The sequence below is a fragment of the Electrophorus electricus genome, chromosome 19 (assembly GCF_013358815.1).
Source record: "Electrophorus electricus isolate fEleEle1 chromosome 19, fEleEle1.pri, whole genome shotgun sequence".
NCBI classification, from domain to species: domain Eukaryota; kingdom Metazoa; phylum Chordata; class Actinopteri; order Gymnotiformes; family Gymnotidae; genus Electrophorus; species Electrophorus electricus.
Window position 1 is genome coordinate 11,390,482 of NC_049553.1, and position 22,875 is coordinate 11,413,356.

The window sequence follows — 22,875 nt, forward strand, 5'->3', positions numbered from 1 at the left end:
CTGAATGAAGAGTGTGTATCTCACCTGGAAATCAACAGCATTGGTCCCAAACACATCTCCATAGAGGGGCTTTCCAGTCTCGTCCACAGGAGGCTTCCCCCAGCCTCCGGCATGGTAGCCAAACGAGCAGTTCTGGAGAGGTGCGTGCATGCGAGAGAGAGATTTGGCACACATCAAAACAAGTTTGGATTCTGTCTTCCACTTAAGATACAGCATACAATACCATTGCTTGTGTTAGTGTTGCAAGCTGGATTTTTTTGGCCTTCCAAGTATATTAACCAAACTTATTCTACTCAAATGTACATTCATTCAGGATTTTTGAAAATTAAAGATTCTACTAAATCAGAAAAGGAACTGCATTCTGATTTTTCTCCATGATTACAGACTTGCAAGACGGAAGTAAAAGTGGAATTCTGAAGGCGCTGGAGGCTCCGTTGGCCCACACTCACCTCAGGAATGGGGGCGTTGAGCCCAGGGATCTTCAGATTGGGGTAGGAGGGGGGAGGACCGTACCTCTGCATGGCAATAAGCCAGGGAGGAGGAACCTTATGGGAGTTCTGCAGGGGTGGAGAGGTGGAGGGAGGGAGAGAGATGATGTTTCAGCACTTCAAAATAATTATCCAAACTCTTCAGTTGTCTGCTTCTGTGCACCAGATAAAGAAATCTACTATGTAGCAAAGTGTTAATTATGTACAATAAAATTATGACTTTGCCAGCAAATCACTCCAAACTAAACTGCTTCATGTCCCACTTGAAAAATGCTGGCTCAAATATACACTGCCATCTGCTGGACAAAAAGCTTCATGACAAAGAAAAACACAAAATCTGCTACTTTAAAATTGGATTCCGTACAATCCAAAATGACTAAACATGGAGGAAATTAAACCCTAGAGTAGGATGTGATGAAAAGGAGGGGGTGTGATGAAGGACTCACGGGGCCAGTGGGCATGCCCAGAGCTATCCTCAGCTCATCAGACAAATCTCCAGGCTTTTTCTCCTTCAGTCGCGTCTCAAACTCCTTCCCCTAGAGGCACAGTCAGAGCAAAGCGTCACGCCACAGCTGGTCTCCACAAGACCTCAGAGAGCATGAAAGAACCCATCAGGTGCCAGTGCTTCATGCCTCTGTGCCCTGCAAGTGCAACACTGAAGCTCAAGGATGAACTCTGACCTCGTAGTACAGGTCCCCGTGAATGGTGAGCTTGGGCTTGATCTGCCACTTGAAGAAGGCATCGTGGAGCTTCTGGTAGTCGATGTCGATCTTGCCCATCTTTGGCCGAACCTTCTCTCGCATTTTAGTCTTCATCGTTTTGGCATCCTCCTGCAGGTCAAGACGGGGTCAGCCTCAAACTACCTGCCAGTTCTCATCTTATAATAGGAAGTTAGAGGCTTCGATCTCGGGCTTTTCTCATGTCAGTAGGTCTTTTGCTCTCTGGTTAGGATGCACAGTGAGGAAGAAATGCCTTCCTATCACCTCTAAGAGCTTACTGAAGTTATAGTGAACTTACCATGAAAAGGGGGTAACATAACATCACCTCAGCTATAACAAATACTGTCAACAACTAAACGGAACCTATAGTCAGTTAGCAGGCACTGAGCAGCCTGGAGAGGAGATCCCTCACTGAGCGCCTGTCATCCAAGCCCCCGGGGTGAGGCTCCATCAGCATCCAGCACAAGCCTCCAACCGCTGCCCTTCCCTACGCAGCCGGAGCATGAGCCTCACCTTCTCTTGCAGGGCTTCCCTCATCTCCTGGATGCCGGTGCGCTTGATGAACTCGGGCAGCTCGAAAGGTGGCTTCTCTATGCCCCTCTTGCCCTGCAGGTACTTGCGCTTGAAGCACCAGTGACGAGGCACGGGCACCGTGTTCCTCGTGGCCTTCAGGTGCACCAGCAGCTTGGGCTCCTGCGCCGTCACGTCGTGCATCTCCACCACATCCGGCCGAGCCACCAGCTGTCAGAGTGGGGTTAAGGGTCGAGGGTCAAAAGGGTTCAGAGTTAACACAGTCAAGGCGGCTACTGCCTTGGAACTACAAAAATGTAATCTGCATATGGATGCAAACGAAACGCTTTGTTCAGGAGGAGTTCTAGGAGGCGTGTACGTGCTGGCGAGTGTTACTGTGCGCATGTGAAACCTGTTTGAGTTCGGCTACAGTCAATCGGTTCATCCGCCTTAGCTTCTTCTTGGACAGTTTGGGAGTGTCTTTCTTGGCTTCCTGTTGGAGGAGAATGAGGAGGGGTTAGTGCACACAGGCACGTGACACTCTGCTCAATAGAATCACCTAATGGTTTCAGATATGCTGATTACCTCATCACTGTCATCGCTGTCTTTCTTTTCTTCTAAAAATCCTTTCTTTTTCAGTGACATCACTTCCTGCTTTTCTGCTTTCTCAGGCTCCTTTTCCTTCTCCTTCTTCACCTCATCCGTCAGCTAGGACACAGACACGTGAGGAACTCATTACCCACAATGCAAAGAAAAGTTAACCATTGACAGATAGCAAAGCTGAACTGGCATCTCAACTAACGTCAGTGTGAAGACTCATCACTTCAAAGTTTTTGGTAAAAGACATGACAATGTTCTTACAGAATTCTACACAAGTATATATAACTGAAATTATATACCAGTGTTCAACACAAAAAAAGTAATGAATAATCTCCAAAGCCTTTATAGATGTCTTTTCCACAAAGCCCCAAGCTCCCCTCACCTTGAAGGCTTCGAAGATCCTCTTAAAGAATATGAAGTTGGGGTCGTATATCTCAGGCTCCTCCGTGACGTACTCGATCTCAATGTCTTTTTCTTTCGCTGCCATGTTCTTTCGCTCCTCCTCTTGATCTTTTTGCTCTTGACTCCTCTTCTTCTTGTTCTTCTTCTTCCTGTTTCTGCGTCTTTTGCTTTTCTGCGGGTCACGTTAGAGATGGGGAGGGGGAGCAGGAGAGGGATCACTCTGGGAAGGCCGACTACTCAGAAGAGCAAAGACGAGCTAAGCTTGTGTCAGTGTACTGTGATAAAGGTGAGAATATTTAGTAAAAAAACCTCACATCTTTTTTAGACAGACCGCCTTCATCTTCCTCATCCGAGTACATACGAGTGGAGTTCATGTCTGCATCTAGGGTCTCGTCATCTTCCTCATCTAAAAAAAATTAATAAATAAATACAGTCGATATAAATGTTTTAGGACTTCCTCCAACCACACTCTGGTCAATGTGCCAGAAGCCCCAAACAATCTTGGTGTTGCAGGTCCTCATTCTGACCTGTAGTAATGAGCTGCTCCTGCCTGATCTCTTTCAGCTGCAGGATCTTCTCCAAAGCCTGGGGGATCTTTGGCCCAATGCCAACCTCCTCACTCTGCCACATCTGCCCCGCACAACACACATACGCAGAGTCAGCACCCATGTGGCCAAGTGATAAACTCACGTCCAATAATACGCCATGTGACTACACAAGAATGAACATTTTAATGAAAAACAGCGACAGAACATATTTCTGCAATAGAGAGGAATTAGTTGTAATTCATGTTGAGTCAATAGCTCAGAGTAGGACTGCAATGCGTGTCTATTCAGCTTGTAAAGTTGTTAAATAAATAAAATTTAATCACTGATCTAGGAACTGTTGGGCTGTTTTTTTGCAATGGTTCAGGTAAGTACTTGGGTAAGGAGGGCTGGTTGTGCCCGTAGCAACCACTTCCCAGCAACTCTTACCTCTCTAGCATCCTCTCCAGGTGGAGGCGGTACTCTCTGCCTCTGACTAGCCTGTGGTACCATGGAAACACCGGGAGGGGGTGGGCCACTAGTTGTCAAGGCTACAGGACAAAAGTGAAATGCTGAGATGCAGTGGGTGAAGTGACAGCTGTAGTCAAAGGTGCTATAATATATATAAATAATGAAAATATATAAAATCCCACACTAATTCCCCACAGCCTTCACAAAAGCACTAAACATACAGCCTCCATAATTCTTAGAGCAAGAAACACCCGAAAGTGAGAAGGAATTTAAATAAATCACTGCTAAATTAAATAGCACATTCACTGAACTTTGAAAGTAGGACAAAGGAAGTACAACCTTTGACCTTAGACTATGGTGAGTTTACATGGGATTGGCAGAGAAGTGGGCCAATGAAAGATGGATTTAAAGTAATTGTAGAGCGACTATAATTTACACATTCATCCCTAAAAAGGTGGTTATTGGGGACTGAGGGTATGGTGACATACAAAGCACTCACCACCAGAGGTGGTAGAGGGGTAAAAAAATATACCCGCTAGTACTTAGGTAGGACTGGAGGGGCAGTAACTTGGCTCGTCATCGAGCAGTGTCTGGTTAACGACCTCTACACTATGCGACAGTGAGATGGGCACTAACTTCTTAGTGGAGGTATGGGGGGCAGCAGGTTGGGGCCAGGGCCGGGTCCGGGTCCGGGGCTAGGCTCTGGACCCCGGGTGCCCGGTGGGCCCTGCTGCATCTTAGCCAGCTCCTGCTGCCTCTCGTGCTCCAGCAGCTGTGCGGCCTGGAAGTGGACAAAAGCGGAGGTTCATTTGAGGTGAAGGAACGCAATGAGACGCGCCACACTTCATTTCACAGGGAGATTTCCACCAAGGTAGCGCCTTTAGGAAACACACACCTGAGGAAACTCACAGATCAGCTGTCATTAACTGAACTGGCAGCACTATAGAGAGAACAAAGCTTAAAATAAAGATTGTGTATGTGTTTGTGTGATGGCAGAACAGAGCCCTCGCACTGTGCTCCAGGTCTCACCCTCTTCTGCTGCTCAAGAAGCTCCTGTTCTTTCAGCTGCTCCTCCATCACTCTGGAGTCACTCTGATAAACACACACATACACAAAAACACAGCAGACGTACGAGACTACATATTAGCATCTTGAAAAGTGCAGCTTCTGGATTGCAATCTGTTTTAAATTGTAAGCCTGTCATTTGTTAGCTCTATAGCCTCATGAGATTAGGAATTCATTTAAACTAGGACCTCGTGAGATTAGGAAAAGGGCACACTTATCCTTGAAAACTAAAGACATTTTAAAATTATTCTTAATAGTTGACACAATCCCAATCCTCTTGATTACTAATATTTTAAATGTCTGCCCTGTCTTTTTTGTTGCATTTTATTTTTTGAGCCGTTTTCCCTCATCTATGTTCGTTATTCTTAGCTGCATTCTCTTCCATTACTATCTGCATCCATTGCTTTGTCATACTTAAGCCATTTTTAGATCTCTTAAATAGTGTTTGCTTTTATAAACCAGTTTAATTGCTGCTGTATTGCATGTGAACCATGAAACTCTATTAATACATTTTGTTAATAAATAAAATGATCATTCTTTTTCATCCAAGCTGATGAACCATCGTGTGTCACGCGTACCTGACCCGCTCTGTCCTCCTGCTGCATCATCATGGCAGCCCTCTGCTGGACCATCTTCAGCGGGTCGTCTGGTGCCAGCCCGGGAGGTTCCATGCCCATATGCATGCTGGCCGGAGGGGGGCCTCCCATCATGCCCATAGCCTGAAGCATACCCATGCCTGGGGGCAGAGGCATGGAGGGCATTGGGGGCATGGGAGGCAGACCCGGCATCTGTGAGAGGGAGGGAATCAAGGCGTTCATGCATCAGAAAGAATGACTGCTTTAACATACACAGAAAAAAAAGGTACAGTCTTGCCATAAACTTTATGCTTTCATTGATCATGACAATGCATAGTAAAAATGCAGTAATTTAGTAGGAAAGTGGAAATTAAACAACTTTATTTTAAGCTCAAATAGAGCAATACTACAGAATTTGTTTTGCACCTTAATTACTGGAGGTAGCTCACAGAACATTGGTTCTCTTTGTCTTACCGTGGTCATGGCCTTGTCATCTCCACTTGCCATGCTGGATTTACTCACGATCATTCCAGTCTAGGCGAGAGAAAAAGTCAAAGTTCGAGTTCAGTGGAAGCAAAACAAGCATTCAGAATGCAGAAAGAGTGATTTTTAATAGATTGTTTTACCTGCATCATATACGTTTTCAGCCGGTCAATTAACTCTTCTCTTGGGCCTAAATAAAGAGAAAACGTAAACAAGAGAAATCTCGTACCATTCATAAAAATGCACCAACAAACGTCCTGTTAACACCATAGCTGGACAATCTAAATGAGTTATTGCGTTTCAGTGAATGGCCCTTTAATCTGACGCCAGTGGTTTCCACACATTTGCGTAAAACAACAAATAAAATTGAGTTAAAGAGCCAAGATTCAGCGATGACCCGGGTTGCTAAATAGCTATTCCTGGCTAACATTAAATGCGGCTAGCTAGCGTTAGCATGGTTTAGCTGTTAGCCAGCAAATTCATACAACACAAACATGGCGGGGACACTGAGACCTATATTCATTCGCAGCTAGATATCTAACCTACAGTACTAATTAGTCGTGAGATTAGCAACACCGTATTTACACACCGTATAAAAGCGTCTGTGCAATAATCGGCAGTACTGCGCGTATCAGGACTAGATGCCGCGGATTCAGAGACACTCGCGGCCTAGACAGCCTAGCCGCTAGCCTTATTAACCAAGTTAATTACTACTGCCAAAACGCCTTTCGTTGCCGCTTTACCCACCCATCACAGGAGCCCCGATCTCCGCCAGTTTGGCTTGCAACTCCGGAATGCTCCATGCGTTCAAAGCCGCCACTGCGGCACCCAAATCCGGGTTAGACTCGGTGCCCGGGGGTCCGTCGCTCGCCATTTTCACTCGCGTTCAGCAGCACAGCGACAACAGCCACGAGCGGCGTAACGCGCGGACTCATGGGATTACGCATGCGTCCAAATAATATATTTCCGGCAAAGATTCTCTGATCTGCATGTCATATCCACGCAAAGCTATCGGAATACGATGAGTTGGACATTAGCTCATCTATACAGAATCGTTTGAAACCGATGGGATTTGTGAGCACTATTATGTCCATTGGTAGTTTCTTGTATTAGGATTCTAAGCATGACCAAATACCAGCATTATTTTCGTTATGTTAGGCTTGGAGATAGACACATTCAATAACGTGACTCAAATGCATGACTATGCATTGGCGACATTAAACCATAAGATGGCAGCATTTTACGTCGAATCTATCATAATTAGAACTAATAAATAATCTGTCACAAAATTTGGCATTTAGATTAGATAATTGATGTGACCAGATAACAGACAAAACCAAATACCACAGGGAAATCTAGCAGGAAATGGACATGGTCGTGTTCTTAAAAAAGACAATGCAGTCAGTTTAAGATGATCTGTTTTCAAAAAGCAAATCTACCGTAGGACTCAGTAAAACTGGGCTGAAAGCATTAAGTGCGCAGACGCGTTTAGGCGCTGGGGCTTCTATTAGGGGCGGTTCTGGAAGCTTTTTGATGGTGGAGAATCTCTGGAAAGGAGCGCTGTACCGAAACCAGATGGGACCATGAAATAGTACAAAAAGCTTTATAATAACCCTTTGTTCAACAAAGTTCCCAGGGAGAAACGCGTAAGTAGCTCATTTACTGTCTCTTTGTGTAATTGTTTCTAAAACAAGTAGGCAGCAAAGTTCATTCTGTTTTCAGATGGCGTGCAGGCTGATAGTTGACTAGTAAGTAACGGCTTTTTGTGCTTGTTTAGGCCACATCGCTTAACGTGACGTACGTTAACGTTATTTTTTCTCCATTTCCTTTATATGTGAACGGCCAACTAACGTTTAGAAAAGCTATTCTTCAGTCAGAATATATTTTTGCCACTTCTTCAGTTCACTTTGAGTGGTCCCATAGTGATTGGACACTATGTGCAAGTTAGGCTATTTCTAGAGATTTAAATAAGTGTTATGGCCAGCTGTTGGCAGTGTGAATGCTTGATCAGACAACTGATCTTTCAGAGAACCCTATAGAAGTGTAGAAAACATTTTCAACGCGTGTTGACTTGACATTAGATGTTATAACAGCCACGCTTATCTCTGTTCCACACGCTTGACTGTAATTGATATTAAATGTCTGAGACTCTAGGCAATTTCATCGCTGAACATATCACTCGGTGGCCTGCTGTTTCAGCATTTACAACACATTAGTTGTGGCGTCTCCGGTACTTTAGGCCTAGCAACAATATCGCAGATTTATTTTGATTAAAAATAAATAAAACTATCTTTAATTCTCCTAGTCTCCAGATGTTTCACTTGGGGTATTCTATCTATTTTTAAGGTAACTTTTGAATAAATTAAGCGCAATTCTGCAGTAACGCTTACTTGTAACTCATTGAAACAGACAGTGACAAGTGTGTAAAGCAACATTAGGTTGCACTCAGAAACATGTGCCTTGATACCCTGCACGGGGTCCCATTCGTTTGAATCTGAAGCGGACTGCAGAATTTTAGTTTGCAGACTCAGTGACATCACGGCCATGCCCAGAAGTAAACTTGAACCACGTACCTGCAGTTCAGGTAATACCGTATGACCCCATCAAGGCACTGATTGCTGTTGTATGTGCACATGTTCTATATGTATGCCTATGAACTCTGTGGGTGGCATATTTGGAGAGCAGTTATTACAATGTGAAAATCCTTATGTATTTTTAGAGAAGGCAAAGATATGTTACAGCATTGGGTGACTTTTTTTTTTTTTGCAAGTGTCACTTCTAATGTTGCATTATAAAATAATGTATCAGTTTCTCATTACCACAATTAAGACATATTTTTACATATCTGCCTCTTCATAAAGGATAAACATGCATAAACAAAATATCATCACACTTTCTGTATTGTGGTTCTCTGACATCTGGTTTGATCACTAAGCTCTAGTGCACATTCAGGTACCCGTAGCCATGTATTTCCGGTTGATTCGCACTTCTCTTGATCTTTTTTTGCCAGGCATTTGTGTAACAGGCTGCTTTGCTCTTGCATTGTGCCTTTGTGTGTGTGTGGAGCTTGTGCAATGTGCCTGAACTTGCTCTCATATCCTTGTCACTTTTCAGAGTATTAGCAGGCTGATGGCAAAATAACGAATGTCCACTAAAGATGCCTTGAATATAATGGTAGATTAAATGTGAATTGCCTCTTAGTAGCTTGTCTCAAAGAAGGGCATTTTCTGTTTCGTGGCAGAATACAATGTTCCATCAAACATGATGTTATGTAACACGTAGGAAGATATCCAGATGCTAATGCTAGTCTTTGAGTAAAGTTGGGGGCTGTACGTGAAACCTTCTGTTTGGCTTTGACCAATAGGAACCCAGACTGAAAATGGAGCATGTCAGGAAGTAGGAGAGCCAGAGTGGTGGTGGTGGTGGTGGTGGTGGGAGGGGATTGTTTGGTTGAGAAAAAGAGTACGAGATCGAAAGCCTCAGTTCTAGCCATAGCGAGGTGGTAGTCAAACCTGCTGTTTGTTTCTCACTCAGTCCCTCCCTCTCTCACATACTGCTGCAACCTTTGGCAGCTGGCCACTAGACTAATTTCCATGCGAGCAGCAGAGCACCGCACCCTGTCAGCTGCTGTAGATGTTTCCCATGCTCAGGAGGCCGTGCTGAAAAGCAGAGGGCTGACCAGGGACTGGTTGCTCAGTGCACGTCCTTGGCTGAGATGATGAAATCGAGTTTGTCTTGAGAGCACAAAAGTTTTCACAGACTGAAGCGCCCCTCTTTTGTCCTGTAGCTTGAATAAACAGCACCAGCTTATCGAGGCCGTGACTGGGGTAGGACCAGGGTGTGCATGCGGCTTTGCACGCATCTGGACACGGACAGTAGAAGGAGGAAGAGCCAGCGCAAAGTTTTATTGACTGTAGCAGCTGAGAAAGTGCCTGCTTATTTGAGCACCAGGCAAAAGGGAAACATACACCACCTGGTAACTAACCAGACAGTCCCTTCCAGTGTGTACAGACTGATTGGCGAGAAAAGGGTAGGACTGTGGCACACAGGGAGGCACTGTGTGGCCTGGGACATATGGAAGAATTTGACCCAATTCAACTAGCTAGGGCTGGGCCTACTCTGATCTGAGTCATTTGTTTGACAACTTTTGTTTCTTATGGTTTGGTTTTCTGTATCTTTATATTGTTATATTGTCACATTTTGCAATAACAAATAATACAACAAACACCTATTTCTGTGTAGGTGAATATCAGAAAATCATATTGTGCTTTGCATATGTGTAAGAAAAGTCAGCATTTGGAAATATCATATGCATGCTGCAAATATATATTTTCCCTGGCAGACCAGGGAAGAAGCTGCATTCATACAGCTCACATTGGTTTTAACTTCAACTAAACAGTTGCACATAGTTAAATAGCTTAATAAGTAATAAATACAGCTTGCTATTTCTAATCAAAGAAATCTTTTTTTTTTTTTTTTCCTAGAAAATTTAGGGTCCATTGTAGATTTTTAAAATGCTGTTTACACTTAATAAAAAGGTGTCATGCAAATAAGCTTTCTCTCTTTCTGTTTTAGGCAATTTGGGACCAGACAACTTCTACCACATCAAGACTACAGTCTGAACCCAGGCCTTGTAGAGTCAGCTCCTCCCTCTTCCCTTGCCTCACTAAATGCACTTGTGCATTTACACACCCTAATTAGACACTGAGCCTTCTGAATCCCTATTGGCTGATCCTTGCCCTGCCTCCATTTTCTGTGGCCTGTTAACTCTCTGTTGCTGGGTGGATCACAGTGGTGGGAAACATGGAGCCGATTGTAGCTATGGGAATGGCAGCCAAGCTACGCAGTCAGTGGGACCGGGACGGTGGTCTGGGCCAGAACCACAATGCCCTCAAGTTTCTGGGGCAGGATTATGAGTCGCTGAAGGCGCAGTGCTTCCAGAGGCGGACCCTGTTTGAAGATATGTACTTCCCAGCCGCCGCATCCTCCCTGGGCTTTAATGAGTTGGGGCCACGCTCCTCCAAAACCCAAGGCGTGCGATGGATGAGGCCGACGGTGAGACACAGCGCACCATACATCACGTGTCACCTGAAATGCATCTTTAACATGCGTCCCATATGTCCCAGGCACCCCTTAAGGTCTTACAGGCCTGAATTTGCACTTCTGTGTTTGCCTGGTGCCAGTGCACTTTCACACAGAGAGGGAACCTTTAATAGTCCAGTGTAATGTGCATATGTCTCTCCGCCTGTGGCTTGGGTGAGGGCAGAAGGTCACTGGGTCCTGATTGGTCCCTGCATGGTCACCGTCTCACTTGGAAAGCTGGAGGCTGGAAATCTTGGACCACTCAGTGACTTACCCTTTTATGGCACCCCTGCCATCGGCACACAGCTGCAGCTCGCTTAGAGCTAGCTTGCGGGTGGGCTCTGGGTGGGTGTGGGAAAGAGCGAATGTAGTGGGTGGTGCTGTAGAGGACTGTGCCATGCCTGAAATGTTTTGTGCTGACTAAGTGATGATTAGTGTGCCGTGAGCTATGGACTGATCCAGTGGATTGCTCGCAGTAGTACACAGCAGAGGCTGCGGCAGTACACACCAGCGTGGGCCCAGATCCAGCAGGAAAGCTGTGACCTGACACTGTGGCCTTAATGGAGCACTTTGGCTTGGGCTAAGGAAATGCGATAGGGTGTGTGTGGGTGTGTGTGAGTGTGTGTGGGGGTGGGTGTGTATAAATAAAATGGTTAACCGCTTCATTTTTTGTGCATTAATGCATGAAACTGCAACATGGCTTTGTTTACACCAGTTCTTCCCTGTGTGGCTTAATATGAAACTGTCTGCGTGTGCGTTCACAGGAGATATGCTCACGCCCCGAGTTTATCATGGATGGCGCCACTCGCACAGACATCTGCCAGGGGTCATTGGGTGAGTGCAGCTTTGCCCCGCCTCCTATTGGGGGAGACCTTCCTGCTACCATGGTGACAGTGTCCTGAGGAAGAAGACTTTAGTTCCATTGGCACACAAATGCCATAAAGAACTCCTGTGTGATCGATGCATGCGCTACTGTTTATAGTTTGTCACAGACAAACAGGAAGTAGATGTCTTCTCAGCAAAACATGGTGAAGGTTAATGGGCTGGTGGGGAAAGGGGTTGAATGCACAAACATTTTCCTTGCTTATTCAACTATTTGTACATTTCAGATGTTGCATGTACAGTAGTGAGACACAGCTTTAAACGTGCCTATAAAATTGCTCTTCACATCAGCAGTGGCCTGATGGGTAAACCTCAGTGAATGCATTAGGCTGTAGGCTTCCATAGAGGCATGCTAAAGTTCTTTCCAAACACATGGCCTTGTTTGGCATGAGTTCTCTGCACCTCTGGGCCACTACCATGTTAACACTGACGCTAAAACCCACAGTTTGCTCGGGCGTTCTTTCTCAGGGCGCATGGTCACTTAGTGCTTCTGCTCCTGGAGAGCCCTCAACCTGTACAGACATTACAAAAGCGGCAGTGATTGGTCAGGGACAAAACACTGTCTCACTGTTTGTCTTTGTCTTGAGCAAAATTCCCATGTTGATGCTTGCTAAGTGTGTCATGTAATTAGTCTCATTTTGGTGTTGAATGTCAAATTGCCTGACTTTGTAATCTAATGTTATTCACACTAGACAAGCTTTTTGGGGGGCTATAATGTTTAATCACTTCATTATATGGAAGAGTTTTTTTATTTTTAAAAGATCATCCCATCTGGATGAGCCAGACACTGTGGTATGTAGGCAGTAGTTAATTAGACACTCATGACCATCAGACACTCATGCGCACACTTCTTTGGCCTTATGGACTACACTGATATTAGGTTAATGTTGTTAATATTGTAGGCGTATTATTATGAATTATTGTAGGAATTTATTAAGTCTTTCAGATGAAGTAATTTAATAATGTGAATGAAGTATGAACAGAGAAAACATGAAAATGACTGCGTGTATGTATACAGGCGATTGCTGGCTCCTGGCTGCTATAGCGTCTTTGACTCTGAATGATAACCTGCTGCACCGTGTGGTACCACATGGACAGAGCTTTGGCCACGGCTACGTTGGTATCTTCCATTTCCAGGTAGGTTCACTCTCTCACTCAGCTTCGCTGAGCTTTGCCTGGGACTCATAAGCCGGGTTTATGGAATGCAATGGAACCTTTCACTAAGAATAGGTGGGCTGTGAAAGATAAACCCTGCTGATGTGAAAACAACATTTTTGAACAGATTTAATGCAGTGTTGCTCTTGTAGGTCTTGTATCAGTCTCTAAGACTGGAGTTGTTTAATCAAGTTTCAAGTTCAAGTTTGGTTTATTTGTCACATACATAGTCATACACAATATAACTCGCAGTGAAATGGTTTGAGAGTGCTCTGTCCAAACTGAGGAGAAAAAAACAGGGGTGTATTATACTCAATATTAATCAGGACTATTAATCATCTTACAGATTTTTATTATCTCGTATATCGCAGGTTTCATACCTCCAGCATCTCTCTTAACCCATTAGTGCATTTGGCAAGTGTGTGGTCTTCATGGAAACCTGATTAGCTTGTTTGAACATGTGTGTGCATGTGTGGGTGTTAAAGTCTTTGTGTTCATACCAGGGGCACTTGCTGTATACTAAATCCCACGCTAAATGAAATACCTCACTATATTAAAACCTACAGGAACAGACTGGCTACAAGCTCTCACACATGCTCATACACACACATTCAGCATGAGAAAAAGGTGGGAACAGTGTGGTGTGTAATTCTGTGTTAAAGGTTGCTTGGTTTAGCTGTGTGTGCATGTGTGTTGGGAAACTGGCTGTGGGCTGTCCTAGCATCTCTTACAGCCAAAGGGGCAATTGCAACGTAAGTTTTGTGAGTTTTTAACTCAGATTTTTGTGGGTGTGTCTAAACAGCAATGCTCACACATCATAAAAAATTAGTCTTTTATGACACACGAATATTCCAGTGAGATTTGCTCAGTGTAGCGTGTGTGTGAATGTAGGTGTTGGGTTGCTCTTTTAGCTCTGTGTGTGTGTGTGTGTGTGTGTGTGTGTGTGTGTGTGTGGTGGGAAGCTGGGTGTGTGCTGCTGTAGCATGAGATTAACTAAGGGGGCAGAGGTGACTAAACAAGTTTTGTGACTTTACACACAGCATGAAAAAATTGAACTTTTATAACACAATGTACAGTAATGCATTTACGTTCCACTGGGATTTTCTCACTGTACGCTTTGTAGGATCATGTGAGTACCACAGCCCGAAGCAAAACTATCAGCTCTCCACCTCTGGCAGTCTAACAGGACTACATGCAGTGTCCCTCTACTCAGAGGTGTGAACCAAAACCATCTGACCGTCTCTGGTCTGATATGGTGCAGGTAGATTAGCTTTGTGACTGTACTGGCCTCTCCTGGCTTTCCTAGTCTAGCAGTCGTGTTCTTGGGTCACTCCAACCAGTGCTTGAAGAGGGCTGGCGCTGACTGGTACGCAGTATTGGCCCATTTTTTCTTGTGTACTCTTTTTGTGTCCTCTCCGTATCAAGTTCTGACCCAATATAAATGACATTACCTCGGGGGCACTAAGTGAAGCTCACCAGTTTCTGTTCTCTCTAGTACTAGACGAATAATGTTAATGCTACACAATAATGTTGGCTTGGCCACAAAAGGCACTAAGAGAATGGGTGAGCCAGACAATGACACACCAGAGCTTCAACCAGAACTAAACGCAGGATTGGAGCAGCAATCTAGCTAGAAGCAAGAAGCCCGTTAATGTCGCATCAGCAAAAACACCTAGCTACCACTACCGCAACCAACTATGACGTTAGCAGCACACACGTATATAAATAATATATAGTGTCATACAGATATTACATTCATATTAAATATGAGAAGTTTGCCAGACTATTAATTTTGTCAATTTTGAGTAAAAAATAAAATGTTGTGAACATCAGTGATATCTCATGTAGTATGTTTTATTCACTATAGAAGTTCAGAATAAAGTAATTAACGTTCTGCTGATACTAGCCGCTAAACACAATAACATGTAAATAAGGGGAGTGCCGGCAGTTTTTTTTCCCCAACTTTAAGCACTGATTCCAACAGAATGTTAAAAGATTGGAAGAGGGAAAGAAAGGGGAAAAAAATACAGACACTTAAGATCTTTTGATCAGGGTTGTCCACAGGAAGCTCTTCCTAATAGTTAATTAGGTGCCTGTGCAAACATATTTACTCACTCATCTGCATGCTTACAGGTGTATGCACGCACCAACACGCACTAGAATGAGAATATACGTATAGCCATCTGTTTGTTTACACACACCGACACACACACAGGCGCATGTACGAAAGCTGTCAAAGAGGCGTTTAAGAGGGAAATACTATGAGGCTTTGTGGTTGACAGGATCCAAATATGCACTTTTAGCTTTCTTTTTCCTGGAGCTCCTGTTTCCCCTGGAAACCTAAGCAGGCCTTTAGCACCAGCATCAATGAGACATCATGAGCCATCCTGCAGGGATCTCTGCTTCTGCTGTCAATGAGAAACTCTTATGAGATTCCCCATATTGGGCTGTTTGGACTGATCTACATGGCTGTCATTAGAAGCAGGATATGTTGTGTGTTTGGGGAGGGGAATCATCACGTGGTTGTTACTCTCTTTACCTCAGCACATCTATGGACCTGAGAAGATCTGCAGTGCAAAAAAGTTTCCCTAATCCTGTCCTCCACATTACTATATATTGCCTGCTTCAACCAGCCTGAGTTCACCTAGGTTGCCTTGAGCTTAGGGTGGGTGTGACCCCGGTGTTCACAAACCATGCTGGAGCAAGACGCACTTGTCTGCCCCCATGAGTGATCAGCGTAAGGGTGTTGGGGCTTGGCTGCCTCTCTCTGCCACCTCCCTGTAGCAGTGAGATTGCGCTAGTGCCTTGGAATGTGGGAGAGGAGCGCCCTCTACTGGCATACAGCAGTGTCTCAAGGCTCCAGGCCGTCCTGGAGTAAATGATGGAGGAGCTCTAAGCTGTGCTTTGAGTTTTGGAAGGGGTCATGTGAGGTCACAAGTGCACTAGGGCTAGTTTTGTGTGTTAAACAGTTCCCGTTGGTATGGCGAGAGCAGGTACAGTCTTGTTCACTGGCTCTCACCCCGTGCTGATGTAAGCATGTCTGCTAATGGGGGAGGGGAGGACTGACATGGAATGCCTGTATGTGAATGCACATGGTCTGTATTTATGTTGATGTATGTTGTCATACTGCCACCTGCTGGTTGTTGTGTGTGTCTGTGTGTGTCTGTGTGTCTCTCTCGCTCTAGTTTTGGCAGTTTGGTGAGTGGGTGGATGTGGTGATTGACGACCGACTGCCTGTTAAGGATGGGAAACTGCTGTTTGTGCATTCATCAGAGGGCAAGGAGTTCTGGAGTGCTCTGGTGGAGAAGGCGTACGCTAAGTAAGACCAGAGCCAAGGCAGGAACATTACACACTGGTGCCCAGGTTCAGAGTCCACAAGTTTAGCTTATTTTCAGTTATTTAAGTCATTGATCATGTATCAGGAAAAACGTATTTTTCCTTACACTTAATTTTACATGATAAATGCTAAATTGAACTATGTGCACATTAGACTGAATGGCTGCTACGAGGCACTGTCGGGTGGCAGTACGTCGGAGGGCTTCGAGGATTTCACAGGCGGAGTGACGGAGCAGTATGAGCTACGGAATGCCCCGGCCGACCTCTACAGCATCATCCACAGGGCTGTGGAGAGAGGCTCTCTGCTGGGTTGCTCCATAGACGTAAGCAACACCTGCCTGCTCCATCCACTCACGGAATGTTCCAGAACACGGGTGACCTGCACTGCAGAGTTTAGAGTTTTCCTCAGCTCACATGAAGCTAGAATCAGGTGTGTCAAAACCCCCTGAACTTTGCAGTGTTGTGGACTTCCAGCACTGGAGTCTACCACCTGTTCCAGGATAGCAGCACAGGTGTAGCAGTTCCTGTACATGCCTGACAGAGAAGGAGAGATCAAAGCAGTCCTCTGTGCTCAGTACCCTGAGCCTAGCTCACAGTGAGGCTTAATGCTGCAGTCAATTTGTTTATTTATACTGCAGTGCATTTTAACTGACCAGTGTCAACACAGAAGCCTGTTAGGCCTTGTATAAATAATACTAGCACATGTAAGTATTTACTCATCAAGGAAGGGTTGTCTTTACTTCTTATCTCTTGTCATTGACTATACATGACATGTTCTTGTATAATCTCATTTATGCAAAAAAAAAAAGAAACATCTCCTCTTGTTTTGTAGATCTCCAGTAGTCGGGACATGGAGGCTGTCACCTTTAAGAAACTGGTCAAAGGCCATGCGTACTCTGTGACTGGCGTAGAGGAGGTGGGCACCTCAGCTCTCAGAAAAGAAAGTCTACTCCTATACAGGCAAACCAAAGCAGTCATGCTGCAGCTGGACTTGGCATAGATTTGTGTTGTCAGTAGCAAGGGTTGAGTAAGGTGTGGGTTTTTTTTTTTTGGGTTTTTTTTTAAAGAAATGAAAAAGTAAGACTTCCATGAAGACTGTGGCAGGCTTTGCAAAGTCTCTAACTGGCACCTACACACTGCAGAGTATTGAACTCTGGCACCTGTGGAGAGAAACGAGAGACAGGTGTAGGTGATTATTCAGTAAACAGGTGATTGTGAATGGGGGAATTGTATGTGTGCTGGATGTGTTCTGTGAGGGCTGACTGGGTACCAGCCGGACTTGAAGCTGTCTAATTTACTTTGGGCACTGTTAACAGGTAAATAAATAGCTTGGTGCCAGATGTAATAATAGAACAGAGTAATAATAGAATACTATATCTGGTATACATAACAGATATTAATGTATTGTACTTATACATTGTAAAGTACAGGGAGAACACAGTGTCTTACTGATTAAAATATTTATCTTGCTCTACATATGAGTGTGCCAAATGCTGAAACATGTCGGTGTAATTCTGTGTGTGTGTGTGTGTGTGTGTGTGTGTGTGTGTGTGTGTGTGTGTGTCTGCCTGCTAGGTGGTTTACAGAGCAAGCCCCACCAAGCTGGTACGCATCCGAAACCCCTGGGGGGAGATTGAGTGGACCGGAGCCTGGAGTGATAAGTAAGAGCAGCAGTAGCCTCTAGCAGCACTGGGTCCAGAGTGCTGATGGCAGCTGCTAAATACTCATGTACTCTTCTCAGTTCCAGAGAGTGGGATGGCGTGGATGCCTTTGTCAGAAGCAAGCTGAACTATCGTAGTGAGGATGGAGAGTTCTGGTAAATGTGTTGTAATTAGTTATTTATGAAGATGATGACTTCATTTTTAAGATATTGAAGTCTGACCTCAAGCATTTTTTTCTCTCTCTATCTTTGTTCCCTTGTTCAGGATGTCTTTCCGGGACTTCCTGCAGGAGTTCAGCAGGCTGGAGATCTGTAACCTGACAGCAGACGCTCTGGACGCCGGCCAGATGAAGAAGTGGAGCACGTCTCTCTATCAGGGCGAGTGGAGGAGAGGCAGCACTGCAGGTGGCTGCAGGAACTACCCAGGTGTGTGTGTGTGTGTGTGTGTGTGCTTGAAGTAAATTCAACATTGTAGAGCCTGTAGTTGGTGTCCCAACCCCCTGAACCCCCTCTTCCCATGATCCCTAGCCACATTCTGGCTCAACCCACAGTTCAAGATCAACCTGCAGCACCCGGACACCGTGGGCAAGTCCGACTGCAGCTTCTTGGTTGCGTTAATGCAGAAGGACCGCAGGAAGGAGCGTCGTGAGGGCAAAGACATGGAGACCATTGGCTTCGCCATCTACGAGGTCTGAGGGCAGCCGCATGGTTTGACAAAGCCCTGGAGTCCATATGGACCACTTTATTATGCCTACGGTTATGTCCTGATCTAGTTTTTCTCCATTGGCAGGTTCCCAGTGAGGTATGATGGCAGCTGGTGAAGCTTTTTGACTTGCTGTATGTATGCAAAGATCATTAAAAACACAACGGAAAGGTGCTTTAGAAAATTAGCATCATGTTACACTATATGAAACCATGCCGTGAACATGTGCATGACCATCAGGTATGTCAGACCAATACACAACTGGTCCAGTGTAATGTCATGCCTCTTGTCCTGGGTGTCTCTTTTTTTTTTTTGGGCAGTTTGTAGGCCAGTCGGGCGTGCACCTGAAGCGGGACTTCTTCCTGACGCATGGGTCCCGAGCTCGCTCCGAGCTCTTCATCAACCTGCGCGAGGTGAGCTCACGCTTCCGCCTGCCCGCCGGAGAGTACATCATCGTACCTTCCACATTTGAGCCACAGAAGGAGGGCAACTTCGTGCTCCGCGTCTTCTCTGAAAACCCTGCTGCCTCCATGTAAGGGGGGGGGCGAGAGAGATTGATTTATGGTGTATAAGGCTGTGTGGCTATGCATAACTCAGGAAATTTGTAGTTGGGAGATGTTTTGAAGGTTCAGTGCTAACCAGACGTACTTTTCCTCTTCCCTAGAGAACTGGATGATGATGTCACAGCTAAACTCCCCCCAGAGGTGAGTTGTGGAAAGTACAGATGCACTTTTCCGGGGAACATATTGATATTTAACATAAACATAGATGAGCCAACTGTTTTTAGTCTGGCTAAATTTACTTCGATGGGTCTAGATGTGTTGTCATTTGACTCTCCGTTATCAATGATTCTTTCTCTCAGAATCATTTGGATGAGAGCCAGATTGATGCAGGATTCAAGAGTCTCTTCCGACAGCTGGCTGGAGCGGTGAGGACAAGAAGTTGTGCCTTAAGAGAGGGAAGATGTATTGGTGCACCAATCCTGTGTGTGTGTTTGTTTTTTATAGGACATGGAGATCAGCACTACAGAGCTTCAGACCATTCTTAACAGAATCATTGGCAAACGTGAGTCTTGTAACTAATGAGTCTGTACTTGAAAATGATATTCACAAATCCAGGTGAAGTGCTTCATTAACCATTTAGGAAACCTTATGCATTTACATGTATGGCATTTAGCTGACGCTTTTATCCAGAGACTTTCAGTTATGACTGAGTATAACTTGAGCAATTGAGGGTTAAGGGCCTTGCTCAGGGGCCCAACAGGAGCAACTTAGTAGTGGTGGGGCTTGAACCCACAGTCTTCTGATTACTAGTAAAGAAACTTAGCCACTGAGCTGCTACTGCCCCTATGCGTTAACATAGCTGAATATGTAACTTTTTATTAGACACTGTGTCCTGTGCCAGTGATTTTGCTGAATGAAAGCTGTCGTACTCTCTTACAGATAAAGATCTGAAGACGGATGGCTTTAGCTTAGAGGCCTGTCGCAGTATGATAAACCTCATGGACGTATCCTTATATCATATCATTCACATGTGCATGCATGTCTTAATTGGCTGTTTTGTCTTTTATTGGTGTTGGTCTGTCTGTAATCACTTCATCTGTCCTCTTTTGGTTCAGTCTGAATGCTTGTTCAAGTTGCTGTAAGTTTACTTGTCTCTTATTCTCCATGATGACCATGTTCAGACAGACGGCAGTGGTAAACTTGGTCTCACAGAGTTCCATGTGCTGTGGGAGAAAATCAAACAATATCTGGTGAGATTTGTTTGTTTATTATCTACTTATATATGTACCTACTTATTATCTAATGTACTATTTACTTTATGGTTATTCCTTATTTCTAACACATGTGAAACTGCATTTTGAGGACATGTGAAGTAATGTTCCAGCACACATGACCAAAAAAAAAAAAAAAAATTTAAATGCAAGTGACCTCCTTAAGTAATTTGGTAGTACCTTTTGTGATATTACATTGTCAGATTTTTGGTGGTTGAAAAATGTTTTTAAAAGGTGGCAAAGTCATTGCTCAGCTCTTTCATGAATTATGAAACCAAAGTGGCTTCATGTCTCTGTCTCTCTCAGACCGTGTTCAGACAGTTTGATATGGACAAATCTGGCACAATGAGCTCATATGAGATGCGTCTGGCCCTCGAAGGAGCAGGTGAATCATGTGTCCATCCATCCACCTACTATTATACATTCTCAAACTTCTCCCTCTCTGTTGTCTTTTACCATTCGGTGCATGGCCCATAAGTGGTTGTAAACATGGTTGGGGTTCTGTACCTGCATGTAAACATGATTCCTCTTGCTTTCTGCCAGGCTTTAAGCTGACCAACCACTTATTCCAACTGGTCATCTTGCGTTATGCAGAGCAGGACCTGAGCATTGACTTCGACAACTTTGTCACCTGTCTCGTGCGCCTCGAGACTATGTTCAGTGAGTGTGGGCTCAGATTCAACGTTGATTGTTGCCACCTTTGTTGAATTCTGATATGTGGGGCGGGTTATCTAGGAAGGTTATTGGAACATCTATAGTGGGGAATAAATTGGGTAATGATTTGATGTTACTGACACATACCATTTTGGTTCTGCAGAGACGTTTAAGACCTTGGACACAGATACTGATGGACTCATATCCCTAAACTTCACGCAGGTTAGATCCTGAGCTCTCTGTTCATATCTTGTAGATAATACTAGATTGCCATTAAATAGATTGTAACAAATGTAGGGATATCAGCCAGCTCCTATAAAATTTTATATATTACTGCTATATGATTTTGTATCAGACTAATATTTCTCCTTGCCTTTGCAGTGGATATCTATGACTATGTTTGCATAAACAGACAGACATAAAAGCCTGTGCTCTTGGACTGAGACCCGGCCTTCCCAGTGGTCCAGAAGTGCCGACTTCTTACAGTTATTTTTTTTTTTGTCTGATGGTTGGGTGACTTCAGGATCCAATCAAAAGGCTGTTTAGCATGCTGGTAAGCATCATAACAGGAACTCCCAGGTCACAGCACTTGCACTCTTCAGTCTGAGCTGAAGTTATTAACAAATGTCAGAAAAATGTTAGTTTGATTACAAACTCTCTGACCAGGCATGTGGCAGAAGACTCTCTAGCAATCATACTTGCTCTTCCACACAGTGAGACAAAGACTGAGCATGTGCTTTATCGCCAAACATACTGGTCTGTTTACGCTTCTTGTGCCAAATGTATCACTTCCTTCCAATCCTAATCTTCCAAAGTCTTTGTAATTTTCTATTTTCACTTCTCACTCTTACCAGTAAGATCTACTAACCAATACCAGCATTCTGTACTATGCGTTGTAGATTAGGAATTTCGAGGATTTTTTTTTGTCTGTGTGTGCAGACTGATTTAAGTCGTTTTGGGCTTAGATCCTTCTACAAATGTAGTAAATAAATAATTTCTTGTAGTTTTTCAGGCCACATTTCTAGAAACTCTGCAATCAGCAAGAGCAGTGACCCTTTGAGTACTGAGGAATTGCTTCTTTTTTTTTTTTAATTGGTGTTCTTTTTAACAAAAGTACTTTTTTTTTTTTTTTTTTAAAATATGGACGATATAGCTGCAATCTTTTGCCATAAATGAAATACTGAATCATAAAGTCATCTGTTGGTGCTAAGATTTGAATCTTAAGAAACACTTCCTTCAAGTGTATAATTTTGTGAAGGAGAATGCACCTGTTTCTGCAGTATCCTATGGCATGATGTCAACTCTGGGAACAGCGTGTTGAAAACGTGGTTAGAAAGGAATTCATGTGATTTGATGTTATTTTGCAGCTCTGAAATCTTGACAGTGGGCCATGCTGCAATTCATATAGACTACTCTGGAATACATGTACATTCCTTTGAAGTTTGGGTTACTTCAACAATTATTGTTATGTAAAACAAATGTCCAAGGTGAATAAATTAAAACGATGCAGAGATATACGAGAGCAAGCAGAAGTTTATATTCAGCTTTTCACCATGTATCTTGCAAAATGGGTAGTAGTATGTTGACATGCAGATATGTACTCCTTTCTATTCTTTTGGTGCCAGAGCTTGTAAGGTGGTGTGTTCTTTATACATTTATTTACATGTTCTTATCAATGGGCAATTTCTAGATTTTAAAATGTTACATATGCAGTATATGTTTTGAATAAATGCATTTTGGAAATACATTTCTTGTTCAATTCCTGGTCACCATTAAAGGTAAAAGTGTATTG

At 44.0% G+C, this 22,875-nt stretch overlaps 2 protein-coding genes across 2 annotated transcripts in view; one reads left to right on the forward strand and one right to left on the reverse strand.

Moving 5' to 3' along the window:
- sf3b2 (splicing factor 3b, subunit 2) overlaps nucleotides 1–6,736 on the reverse strand; it is a 39,009-nt gene extending 32,273 nt beyond the window's left edge. The window contains exons 1-17 of the mRNA XM_035519992.1: nucleotides 6,585–6,736; nucleotides 5,981–6,027; nucleotides 5,829–5,888; nucleotides 5,358–5,567; nucleotides 4,744–4,806; nucleotides 4,351–4,495; nucleotides 3,694–3,794; nucleotides 3,247–3,349; nucleotides 3,034–3,125; nucleotides 2,700–2,891; nucleotides 2,303–2,425; nucleotides 2,130–2,210; nucleotides 1,721–1,948; nucleotides 1,169–1,318; nucleotides 935–1,024; nucleotides 450–557; nucleotides 25–132 (exon numbers count right to left, since the gene is read on the reverse strand). Of these exons, the coding sequence (XP_035375885.1) occupies nucleotides 25–132; nucleotides 450–557; nucleotides 935–1,024; nucleotides 1,169–1,318; nucleotides 1,721–1,948; nucleotides 2,130–2,210; nucleotides 2,303–2,425; nucleotides 2,700–2,891; nucleotides 3,034–3,125; nucleotides 3,247–3,349; nucleotides 3,694–3,794; nucleotides 4,351–4,495; nucleotides 4,744–4,806; nucleotides 5,358–5,567; nucleotides 5,829–5,888; nucleotides 5,981–6,027; nucleotides 6,585–6,711 (2,028 nt within the window). The 5' untranslated portion in view covers nucleotides 6,712–6,736. The remainder of the gene's footprint in view (nucleotides 1–24; nucleotides 133–449; nucleotides 558–934; nucleotides 1,025–1,168; nucleotides 1,319–1,720; nucleotides 1,949–2,129; nucleotides 2,211–2,302; nucleotides 2,426–2,699; nucleotides 2,892–3,033; nucleotides 3,126–3,246; nucleotides 3,350–3,693; nucleotides 3,795–4,350; nucleotides 4,496–4,743; nucleotides 4,807–5,357; nucleotides 5,568–5,828; nucleotides 5,889–5,980; nucleotides 6,028–6,584) is intronic.
- Nucleotides 6,737–7,248: 512 nt separating this feature from the next.
- capn1 (calpain 1) lies at nucleotides 7,249–22,830 on the forward strand. Its single transcript, XM_027022478.2, has 22 exons — nucleotides 7,249–7,483; nucleotides 10,413–10,892; nucleotides 11,684–11,753; nucleotides 12,820–12,938; nucleotides 16,142–16,275; nucleotides 16,447–16,615; nucleotides 17,125–17,208; nucleotides 17,868–17,953; nucleotides 18,034–18,108; nucleotides 18,218–18,378; nucleotides 18,481–18,641; nucleotides 18,743–18,754; nucleotides 18,976–19,187; nucleotides 19,320–19,359; nucleotides 19,518–19,583; nucleotides 19,663–19,720; nucleotides 20,098–20,162; nucleotides 20,340–20,408; nucleotides 20,736–20,814; nucleotides 20,973–21,089; nucleotides 21,247–21,305; nucleotides 21,465–22,830. The coding sequence occupies exons 2-22, from the start codon at nucleotides 10,641–10,643 to the stop codon at nucleotides 21,489–21,491; spliced, it is 2,115 nt and encodes a 704-aa protein (XP_026878279.2). The 5' UTR covers nucleotides 7,249–7,483; nucleotides 10,413–10,640; the 3' UTR covers nucleotides 21,492–22,830.
- The last annotated feature ends 45 nt before the right edge of the window (nucleotides 22,831–22,875 follow it).